The 12,399-nt window shown below is 57.5% G+C and overlaps 1 protein-coding gene across 4 annotated transcripts; it reads left to right on the forward strand.

The window, feature by feature from the left end:
- Positions 1-1,217: 1,217 nt before the first annotated feature.
- PTMA (prothymosin alpha) lies at positions 1,218-9,453 on the forward strand. 4 transcript variants are annotated; one of them, XM_054639544.2, is made up of 5 exons: positions 1,218-1,385; positions 5,458-5,529; positions 6,205-6,301; positions 8,843-8,916; positions 9,376-9,453. In XM_054639544.2, exons 1-5 carry the CDS (start codon positions 1,341-1,343, stop codon positions 9,421-9,423), a joined length of 336 nt encoding a protein of 111 aa, XP_054495519.1. In that variant the 5' UTR covers positions 1,218-1,340; the 3' UTR covers positions 9,424-9,453. The 4 variants fall into 4 exon arrangements, with proteins under 4 accessions (XP_054495519.1, XP_054495521.1, XP_054495520.1 ...); XM_054639546.2 differs by having other exon boundaries at positions 1,222-1,385; positions 6,205-6,295; XM_054639545.2 differs by having other exon boundaries at positions 1,229-1,385; positions 6,208-6,301.
- The last annotated feature ends 2,946 nt before the right edge of the window (positions 9,454-12,399 follow it).

Below are 12,399 nucleotides of genomic sequence, written 5' to 3' on the forward strand. Positions count from 1 at the left end.
CAACTCCGCTCCACAACTCCGCCCCGAGCCGCCTCCGGGTTTTCAAAACCACTTCGCCGTAGACAGACAGGCAGCTCAGCTAATAGGAAGCCGCAAAGCGTCAGTACAGCGTTCGCCTGGCGCTGCTGACCAATCCACACCGTTCGATACCTATATCCCGCCCTCCGAGGACAAGTTCTGCCTCGGTCTGGCGGCCATGTTGAGTGTGGCAGCCCCGCTGTGCTCCATATGGAGGGGCGTTTTTCCCACCCCTTCACCCCTTGATTCGTGCTTTCCACACCGGGGACCATTTACGCGGGGCTCTGTCTCACCCCCGGGGCCGTCGTGGGCGGCGGAGCGGCTCCCAGGGGATGGTAACACCGTGTGGTTGCCCCACGAAGGGCTCTCGGCGCCATCTTGAGTGTGGCTGATCCCCCTCGGTCGCTGCGTCGGTGCCCTGTTACCCCGCGGTGTGAGGGGCGCCCGATGCAGTCGCGGTGCCCGCGGGCGCGGCGCGAAGGGCACGGCCGTATATAACGGGGAACTGCGGATGGGGAGCATAGGGAAGCTCCTGGTGCGCTTTAAACCATGAACTCGCTGAAGGGGGGGGGGGCGGGGGGGGAGTAGCAACAGCTTGGATATGTTTTTTTACTGTAGAATAAGCAAACGGGTGGGAATCCCGCATTTCTGCGCGGCAGGCTGGGCGGGCCGCCCCTCCCCGCTCCCCCCAGGGGCGGCCGCGGTTGTTGTGGCCAAAGTTTCCGCGGGGCGCCGAAAACACAGGGAAAGAGGGGGGCTAGCGGGGTACCGAAGGGACGGGGCTGCCCTGGGACCACCGCCGGCCCCGTGGGAGCGCGGCTGGGGGAGGGCAGCGCCGGTTCTCCCGCATTACTGTTATTATTCTTATTTTTAACTCTTATTATTTGCCCTCCGCCCCTCCGCAGGCGCGGCGGGAGCTTCCCCCCCCACTCACACCCGCCCGCCGCCTCACACGGCGGGAGGGGCGGGGCGGAGGCGGCGGGGGCGGAGGTAGCGCGGGGGAGGGCGGGGCTCTGCTCCCCTCTGCGCCCGCCGCGCTGAGACCGGGCGCAACTCATCGCCGCAGTGGCGGCGCTCGCCGGCTCCTTTAAGCGGCCGTGCCCCATTGTTTGCACCGCGGCCAATGGGCGCCCGGCGGCCGCGGCGCGCGCGGCCAATGGGGCGCGGCGCGGGGCAGCGCGCGCGCCGCCCCCCGGCTCTATAAGAGGGCCGGCGGCGCCGCGTGAGTTCCCACTGGCTCGCGCAAAGCCATCTTGGCATTGTTCTGCCCGCCCGCCCGCGCCGCCGCAGCCCCGCGCGACACAGCCCCGCACGCCCCCGCCATGTCCGACGCGGCCGTGGACACCAGCGCTGAAATCTCCGCCAAGGTGAGCGACCCGCCACCTCGCGCCCTGCTCCGCGGCTTTTTTCTCCCCCTCATTTAAAATTTTTTACCGTGCGATTTCTGGCTTTTTTTTTTTTTTTTTTTTCCTTTTTGTGTTTTTTCTTCGGATTTTTTTTTTTACCCCCCTGCCCGTCCCGCCCCCTCGCTTCTCCCCCTTCCCCCTTCGTCCTTCGGGTTGAAGTTGGCGGCGCGGTGCGGTGCGGAGCCGGTGCCGCTGCGCTCGCCGTGCGGGGCTGCCAGCGCCGTTCCTTTGTCTACAGTGTGCGGGAAACGTGCTCGCCGCCTTTGCCGGTGCTGCCGAGCCCCGCCGCTCCACGTCCCGCTCCCTCCCGCTTTTCCTTGGGACAGTAGCTGATCATCCCACTGCAGAGGGGCTCGGGGAGCCGGGGGGGTACACGCACGGCGGTGCCTCGGCACCCGGCAGTGCTCGCTCATTCAATCCGCGGTGCGGGAGCTTGACAGCCCCGTCAAACTTGTGTTCCGCTCGGCCCCGTCCCTGCGGGGGGATGTGGGGGGAAGCGCTCCGGAACACGCACGGGTGGGGGGGGGGGGGGGGGGCAGTGTCTGTTGTGGAGTTGCTGCCGAAAAGCGGGGTGGGCGGGTGGTTGCTATTTCGGAGTTGCGCCCGGTTGATGCGGGAGGGGCGTCTGCTGTGGCGGTGTTACCCCTGGAGTGTGGGGGGGGACAGTTGTTTTTTTGGCGTTACCCCCCCGGAAGGGGGGGGGGGGAATTTGCGGTTTAGGTACTGCCCCGTATTGGGAGTTACTATTTCGGAGGTGAGGGGGAGTAGAGAGTGATCCGGAGTTGTCCCGGGGGGGCTTTTGTTATTTTTGGAGTTACCCCAATGGGGGCATCTCCACAGAAGGAGATGCCCCGATGCGCTGGGGCAGCGGGGCTGAGGGCGCCGGCCCTGGCCCGAGCTCCTCGCAACCAGGATAAGTTTGCGAGTCGCGGCTGGAGGTGATGGGAAGCGGCCGGGGAGCGCCGGTACCAACCGGGAGAGGTTCTCCCGGGAGTCCCCGCTGCGGCTCCCGGCGCACGCCTTTGTCTGCGAGCCGCGGCGGAGCGTCCCCCGGGGAAACTGCGCTCCCCGAGCGGCCGCGGTGCGCCCCGTTGAGCCCGGGGCCACAGCCGGAAAAGTTGCGAGGGGACCCGAGCCGGGCCAGTGCGTGGGAAGGCGGCGGGGGACGTGCCCAGTGGCCTCCTCACCCTGCGCCCCGGCTGGCCCGGGGTCGCGCCGCTCCCGGGGGAAGCGCGACTGGCGGGGAAAAAAAAATTCCGACCGGGAGGAGGGTTTATAAAAAACAACCAACAAAACGCCGTTTCTGGCAGATTTCGATTTCACTTCTGTTTCCCGCTCCCGCACCCATGCCCCCATCCCGCCTGCCCAGCCTCCGTTCCGGGACCGCAGCTTGGTCCCCGCCGCCTCCGGCTCTCCCGCTGCCGGGAAGCGGCGAGGCGGGTCGATCCCCATCCTTCCCCGGGGGAACGGGGCCAAGTTTGCCGTTAACCTTCCCCTGCCCTTTTTACCGCGTGCGGGAAGGGGCCTCGTCTCTGGCTCACCCTCCTGGGAGTGGACAAGGGTCCGCGCTGCAGGGAGGGCGGAGGCGCGCACGGCGGCAAGGTGACCCCCCCCACACCTCAGAGAAGCGTGGAGGCACCGGGGCCGATCGCTCTCGTCCCGCCTCGCCGTCCGGAACGCGCCCGGGAGGCGGGGATGGGGGGGGCGGGGGTTCCCGCCCCGCCCGGGCGCCGCCCCCGGCCGGTGCCGCGGGGCGCCCACCACATGCGGGCCTGGGAGCCGGAGTCCGCTGCGCCGCCCCCGCCGGGACTACAGCTCCCAGCAGCCCGCGGGGCGCCGCGCTGGCCGCCGGCCAATCAGCGGGACGCGGAGAGTGGCGCGCGGTTTGAATGGCGGCCGCGCGCGTGGCGGCGCGGGGGAGCCCCCTGCCGGCCGGAGGCGCGGGCTGCGGCGCTGCCTCTCTTGTCCCCGAGTCCTAATGTCCCCTGCTTCCCTCAGGGATCCTGCCGAGGGCAGGACCGGGGACAAGGTAGAGCTTTCCGGGCCGGTGGTATGTGGCTCTACACCGCTGCTATTCATTCCATAGACAAACAGCTCTGACACACCTATAATTAGAGGCTGTGTCTCAGTCTTGGCGCCGGAGCAGCCCTGCTGCCTGCACCGGCCCTTGGTCTGGACGCTCCTGCACATATCTGTTTGTGTTGGACTGGGAAAGGAAGAGGGGGAATCTGATGCTCTCTGCAACACTGTTGCTACCACAAATTTCATGACCTGGCATCGTGATGGTGGTTAAACTGAGAGCATTTTCAGTGATGCAGGAAAGGTCAGGGCTGTAGATCTGTCCAGCTGAAATGCCCAAGAATGAGTTATTCCTTCACTGGGAGAATTGCTTGCATTTTGTGAACAACTTGTTATAAAAAGAACTGTTGGGCACATTGAGAGGTGGAAATTCTGATTGCTTGACTTGTTCTGTGTTTAACTTGGGAACTGCTTTGTTGCCCTCATGCCCATGTGCCTGGTGTGATGCAGCAGCTGTAGCCCAGTGATGCATAAGAGGCCAAATGGTTGTGATCAGTCTCCAGGGAACAGGGCAGTGGAAGCCACTGACAGTGTAAAACGGTGGTGGAACTAGGCAGTGTGGAGGAAGTGGCCTGGGATTTGTGTGTAAGCAGTGAAAGGAGGAGGGATCTTGTGTGTTTGTTTTACTCCAGACTCCTGGCTTGGTTTGCTTAGGTGAGGTTCGATCAACAGGTGTTGTCCCCCCTCAAAATTTTCTTCCAGGAAAAGTCTTTCCTCCATGCACTGGCAGTCTGTGGGTGCCTCTGGAAATGGCATCTATTTCAGTAACCCGGTGGTCTAAAATGCCTGTGCTGCCTCCCCAGCGCAGTCTGCGGGGCAGTAGAAACCCTCAGAAGGGAGGGATCTAGGGATCACCCTAGCAGGGCCATGGCCATGCTCTTCCCTGCCGTGTTCCCACGAGGCAGCGGCTCCCTCCCGGGAGTGAAAGTGCCCGCTGTCCGTGGGCGGCACCGCCAGCTGCAAAGGGCCGGCGGGAGGGGGAGAAGCCACCACAGTGGAGCAGGAGCTTCCAGCAACTTTTAAACACCTCATGGTTGCTGCTGAAGCCGCTGTGGCTGTGCTGCTGGCCCTGGGGAAGGGCCTCCCTGCTTTCCTTGGCTGGGGTAGCGCTCACTGTGCTGAAGGATCTCGCTCCAGTCGATGGAGGAACAGAAGGGGAGGAGGATGCAAGCAGAGATGCCAGTGTTAAATCCAAGTGTTCTTAATGCGGGAACATAAAGTTGGATCCTTTCAGCCTGTTTGCTGAGCGACTTGGCATGACATTTTGACAGTGATCAATAGCAAAAACACACAAGCTCCCGCTCTGCTTGTGGTGGAGGCTTGAGCCGAACTAGCCAGGCACTGCTCTTGGAGCAGTGTAAAAATAGACTTCTTCCTCCACCCCATCCTGTTACACTTTAGGCTGTGAGCTGGATGCTGGAGCCTCCTCTCTGCTGCTGTGAGAAAGACCAGGCGTGTAATATTTGCCGGATGATTTTCGCTAGGCAGGGCAGAGACCAGAGCCTCTGCTAATGAGTGCCTGGGATCTGTTCCTGCTGTGAAGGCTCTGAGCAGCCGTGGGTGCCCATCCTCTGGACAGGGCTGCCGGCTCTCCATGGCATTGCAGGAGCTTGCGTGGACTGTGCTAAGATGGGCAATCAGCCAGCTCTGCTGCTGTTGAGCATATATGCAGGTGGCCAGCTCTGTCTGTTTGGGAGCTCAGAGGTGAAACAGAGCAGTCCCTTTTTTAGAGGGCTGCTCTGGCAAGGCTGACTTGGATTGAGATTCGCCCCCATGTTTTCCCGTTCCCAAGGAGGAGCCAGAACGTGGCGACCAAATCACAGAACAAATCTGTATGAAGAGAAACCAGCGCCTGCTCTCGCTCTCAGACTGTGTTTTTCACACCTGATCTGCAGCTTCTCTGACCCAGACATCTGGAATCGGGGTGACTTCTCTGCTTTTCTGCTCCTTCCAGGATCTAAAAGAGAAGAAGGAAGTTGTTGAAGAAACAGAAAATGGCAGAGATGCACCAGCCAACGGCAATGCTGTGAGTATGGCTGCAATCTGCTGGGAGAGGCAGTCTGTACACCAATGCCTTTTTCTTCACCTCTTCTTGCTTTTGCTGCAAGTTTGTCCCTAGCACTGTTGAGAGGGGATCCCTGTAAACAACAGCCCTAAGCCGTGCAAAGCCCTTCAGCCTTTGGTGCTTCACGTTAAGTGGACACTCCCAGCCTGTGGGCTGTTCATGTGTGTGCAGAAGAGAAGGGTTGGGCTTGTATTCCCTCCCTGACAGCTGTGTGAGGCTGTCCAGTACCAACCCTTCCCTAGGCAAGGATAAAGAGGAAAAAAATTTTAAAACCCACTAGGATTTACAATGTTACAACCAGTTCAGCTGGGAAATACATCATATACAAGCAAACTGGTTGGTTTCCTCTTTTGAGGTGCTGGGGGGAAATCACTGTGCCACATTCAATGTGTCATGAGAGCAATTTGAGGCTTTGTCTCAAAGCTGCAGCCCCAAGTTACTGTGGGCTTGATCCTTCGTGCCTGGGCTGTCTGGGTTGTGTGGAGGCAGGCAGAAAGTGGGATGTGTGCCCAGGGCTCCGGTGGGCTGGTGCTTTGCTTTCGGCAGGAAAGGTGGGAACACACATTGTGCCGAATGTCTCTTCCACCTTCTCCCTTTCCTGGTGCATTTTTTTAAGTGATGTTTTGTCTTGCCAAGGAGAATGAGGAAAACGGAGAGCAGGAGGCTGACAACGAAGTAGACGAAGAGGAGGAGGAAGGCGGTGAAGAAGAGGACGAGGAGGAAGAGGGTGATGGTAACTTTGTTTGTTCCCCCACCCCCATCCCACGGTGGTGTCCTGCTCTGGACAGCGGGCTCCCGGGAAGCGGAGGCGAGCAGAGAGCAGCATCTCCCCCTCGCGGCTGTGGGCAGAGAGCTCCCGCCAGCCAGGCTCGCTGCTTCCTTGCTTGCCTGAGCCACCGCTGCTGGGAGTGAAGTCAGCCTTGAATCCCTTCCAGCAGGTTGAGGGCAGATTCCTTCCTCCCTCTGGCCAGACGGCACCTTGCCGCGGCGCTGAATAAGCGCATTAGCCTTCCGTGCGAGTAGTAAAATCTGCCCTTGACTGCTGTGAGCGCAGCCAGTGCTGCACACACCAGCACTGGCCACTGGGACAGGGACAGCCCGGGTGGCCATGCCTTGGCCCAGGCACAGAGGGTGTGGCACTCTGCTTGTTCATGGAGCAGCGTGCTGAGAGGCCCATGCAGCCCTCTTTCCCAGGCTAGATGCCGTGTGGAAACGAACAGAGGAACCTGTGGCTCTTACCTGATCCTCCAGCTGGAGTAGATAGCCTTGCTTTGAATTTTCTATGGCTGCAGTGTCCTGTGTCTTCCTGCCCTCTGCTGCTTCCTGACCTGACCCAGCCTAGAAATGGGTTTTGGCAGCAGTGACTTGCCGAATCACCTCTCACCCTCCCTGCTATTATTTTTTTCCCAAGATCTGCTTGGATGAATAACATTGTTTATTTTTACCACTTGTGAAGGCTGGGAGAAAGCCTTTCTTGTTATGCTGAGATGAACTCAGGGCCCCTGATTATCTGTTACTAGGTTAATCCCCTGTGAATTTTTGGTTTACGTGCTGACCTACTAAACTGCTGGCTAGTTTTGGGAGATAGGGACAGGGCTGAAATTTAATGACCATTAAACCAGTGCTTATTCTGAAAGTGTGAGCTGGGAAAGCCATCTCCTTTGGGGTAGCACTCTCTGAGCAGCCTGCTATGCCCTTCAGTAGGAATTGGTTCACTAGGAACAACTGGGACTTGGGATCCTCTTTAACTTGTGGTTTTAACCCCTGAGGACAGATGCAGCACTGCTGTGTGCTGTCCTGAGCCCATTTACCCCCAGCCTTACTGTAGGGTGGATGAGATGGGGCATACTTGGCTCTCCCTGCTCCTCTTGGGCAGGAGCAGGGAGGAGGATGCGTGTGCTGCAGGCGCATGTGTGGGGTGGAAGTGTTGCTTGGATACTGCTGTGACAAACCCGGGGAGCTTTGGTCCCGCAGTGCCAGCCCTGCTCTTCCCAGCTCACCGAGCACAGGCACGATTTGGCACGCGGTGCCTGGAGACGCCAATGCCTTGTGGGGATCCGGCACAGGCTCTGGCTGCTGGCACGGGCTCTGTCCATGCTTGCTGCCCTCGGGCGATCCCTGCCTGAGAGCTGCACCTGAGCACTGCAGGGAGAGATTTAAAGGCAGCAAGTCCAGCTTGCATCAGCTTTTTTAGCCAAGACTTGCAGCCAAACTCCCGGGGTTTGACAGCAGAGGAGAGCTTGAGGGTATATTTTCCTCTCGCATCTCTCCATCCCATCTCATTATTTGCTTTGCTTAAAGCAGCTCAAAGAACTAAAAATGCTCCCAATCAGCTTGGCACTGTCACCTGACCTGCCGGCCAGCCCAGTGCATGTGATGGCTGCTGGGGTGTTGATCCATCGCTGGGAGCTAATCTTGGCCCTTCCTGCTGCATGGGCCACACCGCAGCTGGGCACACGTCAGGAGAGGAGAAGGGAGGATGGGCTGACCTTAATCCCCCTGGCTGTCCAGGCTGGCCATACGTGTGGCTCATGGCGGTGGTTTAAAGCCAGCTTACGGGCCTTAACTCTCTAAGTTATAGTAGGGTCTCCTGTTACACAAGAGACTTGTCTCGGCAGCTGAGAAGCTGTTCTGCCTCTGGGCTTGCCCCTTAGCCCCCAGAACTGGCCAAAGGTGATTGACTCAGTTGTTCTGATCCACTGGCCTATTTGAGCTCAAAGTGGGTCAAAGCCCAGAGCTCACTGCTCATCCTCCTGGCTGGCTGCAAGATAAGTTGGAAGCATTTGTTTGCTGTTCTGATAATTAGAAAGTGTTCTGACTCAGAACTAATGCGTTCTGGCTCTCTTAACTCATTAAAGATGGACTAATAGCTGCGAAGGGAAGCAGAAGTAATCTGGAGTGGTTAGGCAGAGCAGCCACTAGAAAGAGTTTTTTCCTCTCTCTTTTTTTCCCCCCATTTTTTGCCATGATTTCGGCACTTGTGGTAGGTGGTGGTTTTGCCATCTCACTGTCTGTGTTACAAATGTAGTGTGAATCAAACTTGAGGCTGCCAATCCTTATTTTCTCTTTGGTGGGTCAGGTCATTTGGGGGATGCCCAGAAAGCCACAGTGTCCTCTGTCACCTCTTGTCCTGAGCAGGGTCTGTGCCACCTGGGTAGATGGGGACATGGCATCACAGTGTGGGGGTGTGCCAGGATTAAACCCAGAGGGGAGGTGTGTGGTACTGGGACTCTCCCAGAGTGTCTCACATTTCCTCCATTTGTACTCCATGCAGGTGAGGAAGAGGATGGTGATGACGACGATGAAGCTGAGGGAGCCACAGGAAAACGGGCAGCTGAGGATGATGAGGTGGGAAGAGTAGGCAGCCCCTCAGAGCCATACAATGTCCCCAGAGGGCTTGAGAGGGGGGAGAGTGTCAGTTGGACTAGAGGGGCTGGGCTTACTCAGGGGCTTGAATGCTTTGCCTGTGTGCTCCCCATGTCTCTCCAGGGACACAGCCCAGTTCTGTTTATACACTGGCCTGGTTAGGGGGGTGTCTGCTCCCGCCCAGCGGAGCCCTGGCCCTGGGCTGGGGAGACCTGGAATGCTCATGGCAGGCCTGGGTGGGGCACTCAGGGGCTCCCTGAGAAGAGAGGATTTTGCCTGAGGGAGGGAAACACCTGTGGTTCTGAGACCTTGTTCCTGAGGCCAGGAGAGGGACCCTAAATGCCCCAGCCTCACTCCCTGCCTTGGGGTGACTCTTGCCTGCCCCCAGCAGCCCCAGTCCCCATCCCATCCCCTCTCCTGATGGCTTTGCTTTCCTCCTAGGATGACGACGTCGATCCCAAGAAGCAGAAAACCGATGAAGATGACTAGGCAGCAAATTTTTTTTTTTTTTTTTTTTTTTTTAAATAAGGAGGAAAACAAACCAACAAAAAAGGCCAGCGCGTCCTCTTCACCCTTGGGTCTCCCCTGGGGACTCCCGTTGCAGCCCCCTTTCCCTCACACAGCCCTTCCTCCCCCCTCCGCCGTGGTCATCCTCACCAAGTAGAGTGAACCCCGTCCCCGCCCCCCGGCGCGGCGCTGCCACTCAACGAACATGGAAATGATTCGCCCGTTAGCGGGGAGAGAAAAACCCCCCTTCCCCCACAAACCCTCTCCCCCCCGAGCACCAAAACTTCAAGGCCCTGCTTTCTTTCTTAAAAGTACTTTAAAGGAGAATTTGTTTGTATTTTTTATTTACATTTTATATTTTTGTACATATTGTTAGGAGGTCCGCCATTTTTAAGTGATCTCGGATTGACCAAAAGGGGGGCTTTGAAGTGTATATCTCTCTTGTTACCTATCTCTGACTTTACTTGTGGTGTGACCAGGCCCAAACCATTATCTCAAAGGAGAATAAAGCAAAACCTTGTAAAAAAAAAAATTAAAAAAGACAAAAATGCAAAAAAAAAAAAAATTACAATCTTATTCTGAGCATTCCAGTAACTTTTTTTGTGTATGTACTTTAGCTGTACCATAGATCGTGGTTTGTATGAGGTGGCAAGGCCAAAGATAAAAAGGTTTTCTTTTTTTTTTTTTCTGTCTATGAAGTTGCTGTTTATTTTTATTTTTTCTTTTTTTTTGGCCTGTTTGATGTATGTGTGAAACAATGTTGTCCAACAATAAACCGGAATTTTATTTTGCTGAGTTGTCCTAACAAGGCTGCCTCCCAACTGCTGCTTTTTGTTTTAGTTTTCATTTGTTTTAGTTTTTTATTTCTTTCTTCCCTTCTTTATCTCCTTTCTTTCTTTGCTTTGGACTTGGGCTGGGAAGAGAGAGAAGGGTGCAGAGTGTTTATGGGGAGGGTCTGGGGGCTGTGCTGTCCCCCTGTGGCTGTGGTGGTAGGGGAGGCAGTGTCTTTCCATGGCTGTATTCCTCTGGAGAGCTGCACCAGTGTCCCCAGCATGGCCTCTGCATGATCCTGCATGCTCTGGCTGCCCTTGGCAAGAGGTAGGGATGGGTTAGATTGGGAAACAGGGATGGGGGAGTATGGGGCCTGGGTATGGTTTGCTCAGCAATTCTCCTTTCTGCAGCCAAATTTGTTGGGGACTGTTTGCCTTGTGTAGTGGGGATGAGAAACCCATCCTCAAAATCCTTCCTTGCAGTATCTGCTGCAGGTGATTGACCCCTGGTTGTGGGGTGAGGAGAGCTCAGGCCACGTAAATGCCTTCCCTCCCTTGGGGCTTGAGTGTTGCTGGCAGTGGGGCAGGAGTCAGTGTCAGCAGGGATTGGATTCAGCCAGAACTGGTCCTGGAGGATGCTCCAGCCTGCACTGGCCACCCAGCAATTTCTGGGGTGCCAAGTTCAAGGTTTGGTAGTGGGACTCAGGGGAGATGGGTCGGGATTGTCTGTGTGCTCTAACAAACCAAAATGGCCTTAACTTAGCCTTAGCCTCTGCTGCTTTGCTCCTAACCTTCCTCCAACTCATTTTTCCTCCCTCCTACAGGGTGTTGGAGCTTGGAAAAGCTCAGCCTGCTCTGCCAGGTGTGTGGAGTTCGTTTGCAAGAACCTGCTTTGTGTCTGTGCTCCCAAACCCTCGCCCTGGCTCCAGGGAGTCCCCTTTCCCTGCTGATCCAGGCTGTGCCAAAGCCTCACCAGATGGTCTCGTTTCCTCCTCATGCTGCAATCCCAGCAGTCAGTGTTCAGATGCTGGGGCATGATTCATGTTTTAGTTTCTCTTTTTTTTTTTTTTTGTTTTTAAAAAGAGGAACCAATGTGCATTTAATGCACTGGCTGCAAGGGTCACAGCCTCTCCTGATCCCCAGGAGCAGCCAGGTCACTTCCTCTGCACTTACACCTTAATTATCCACTGAATGGTGGTGCTGCCTGATGGCTTATCAGATTTACTGCCTCCATGCACAGGCCCCTTCCAGCCCTGCTGGGGTGAGGGGAGCGTGTGGCAGGGCTGGAGGCAGCACTAGGTTTGGTTTTCCAGTCCTCCCATGGGATGGGACATCCTGGGAGTGGCAAACGGTGCTGCTCAGTGTCACTGTGCTGCTGGGTGGGGCTTTGTTGTGCAGTGCTGGGAGTCACATCCACATCCTCGTGTCCTCACCACGGCTGCCCCATGCGTGGCTCCTGCATCATGAGGGGATGGGTGCTCGCGGTGCAAGACTCAAGCTGGTACTTGTAGATTTGCAAGGCAAATTATTCAAATAAGCTTCTGCAGCTGCGTAGACGAGCTGGCTCCAGGTGTCCCTGAAATGTGGGGACTCTGCACACACAAAGCTGGTGTGAGGGCCCAGGGGCTGGAGAGGGGGAACAGTGGCCTTACTGTTCCCATTGCAGAGAAGGACTTATCTGCCCCACAGCCCCCCAGAACCCTGGTGGTCTTGGGCCATAGGGTCCATTTTGGTGTGGGGTAAAACTGGAGGGGCTGCCCCCAGCCTCCCGAGTGGGCACACTAATATTGGGAAGGGCACGGAGTGGCCAGGGCTGTGGGGGCAGGTCAGAGTGACCCACAGCCCTTGCCCTGCACCCGGCTGCTGTGAGCCCTGCAGCCAGCGGGGATGGAGAGGGCAAACCCCACTTCCTCAGCCCCCGTGCCCCAGTGTTTCTGCACCCCATCTCTACCCCTCGTGGCTCAGTCCCAGTGGCTCTGGCTACTCCTGCCACGCTGTGGCCCTGGGGGTGCTCTGGCAGTGCCAGGGCTGGGGCTGAGACACAGCTCCATGAGTGGATCCTCGCAGGGATCCCAGCCCCAGCCAATCCTCACGTGGTGGCTCAGCCAACCGGCCAATCCCGTGCTGCCACCTGGCCCTTACTCCCTCATGCTGCCTCCACCAATCACAACCAAGCAACCTCTGGTCT

Source organism: Agelaius phoeniceus, chromosome 10 (assembly GCF_051311805.1).
Source record: "Agelaius phoeniceus isolate bAgePho1 chromosome 10, bAgePho1.hap1, whole genome shotgun sequence".
Taxonomy (NCBI): Eukaryota; Metazoa; Chordata; class Aves; order Passeriformes; family Icteridae; genus Agelaius; species Agelaius phoeniceus.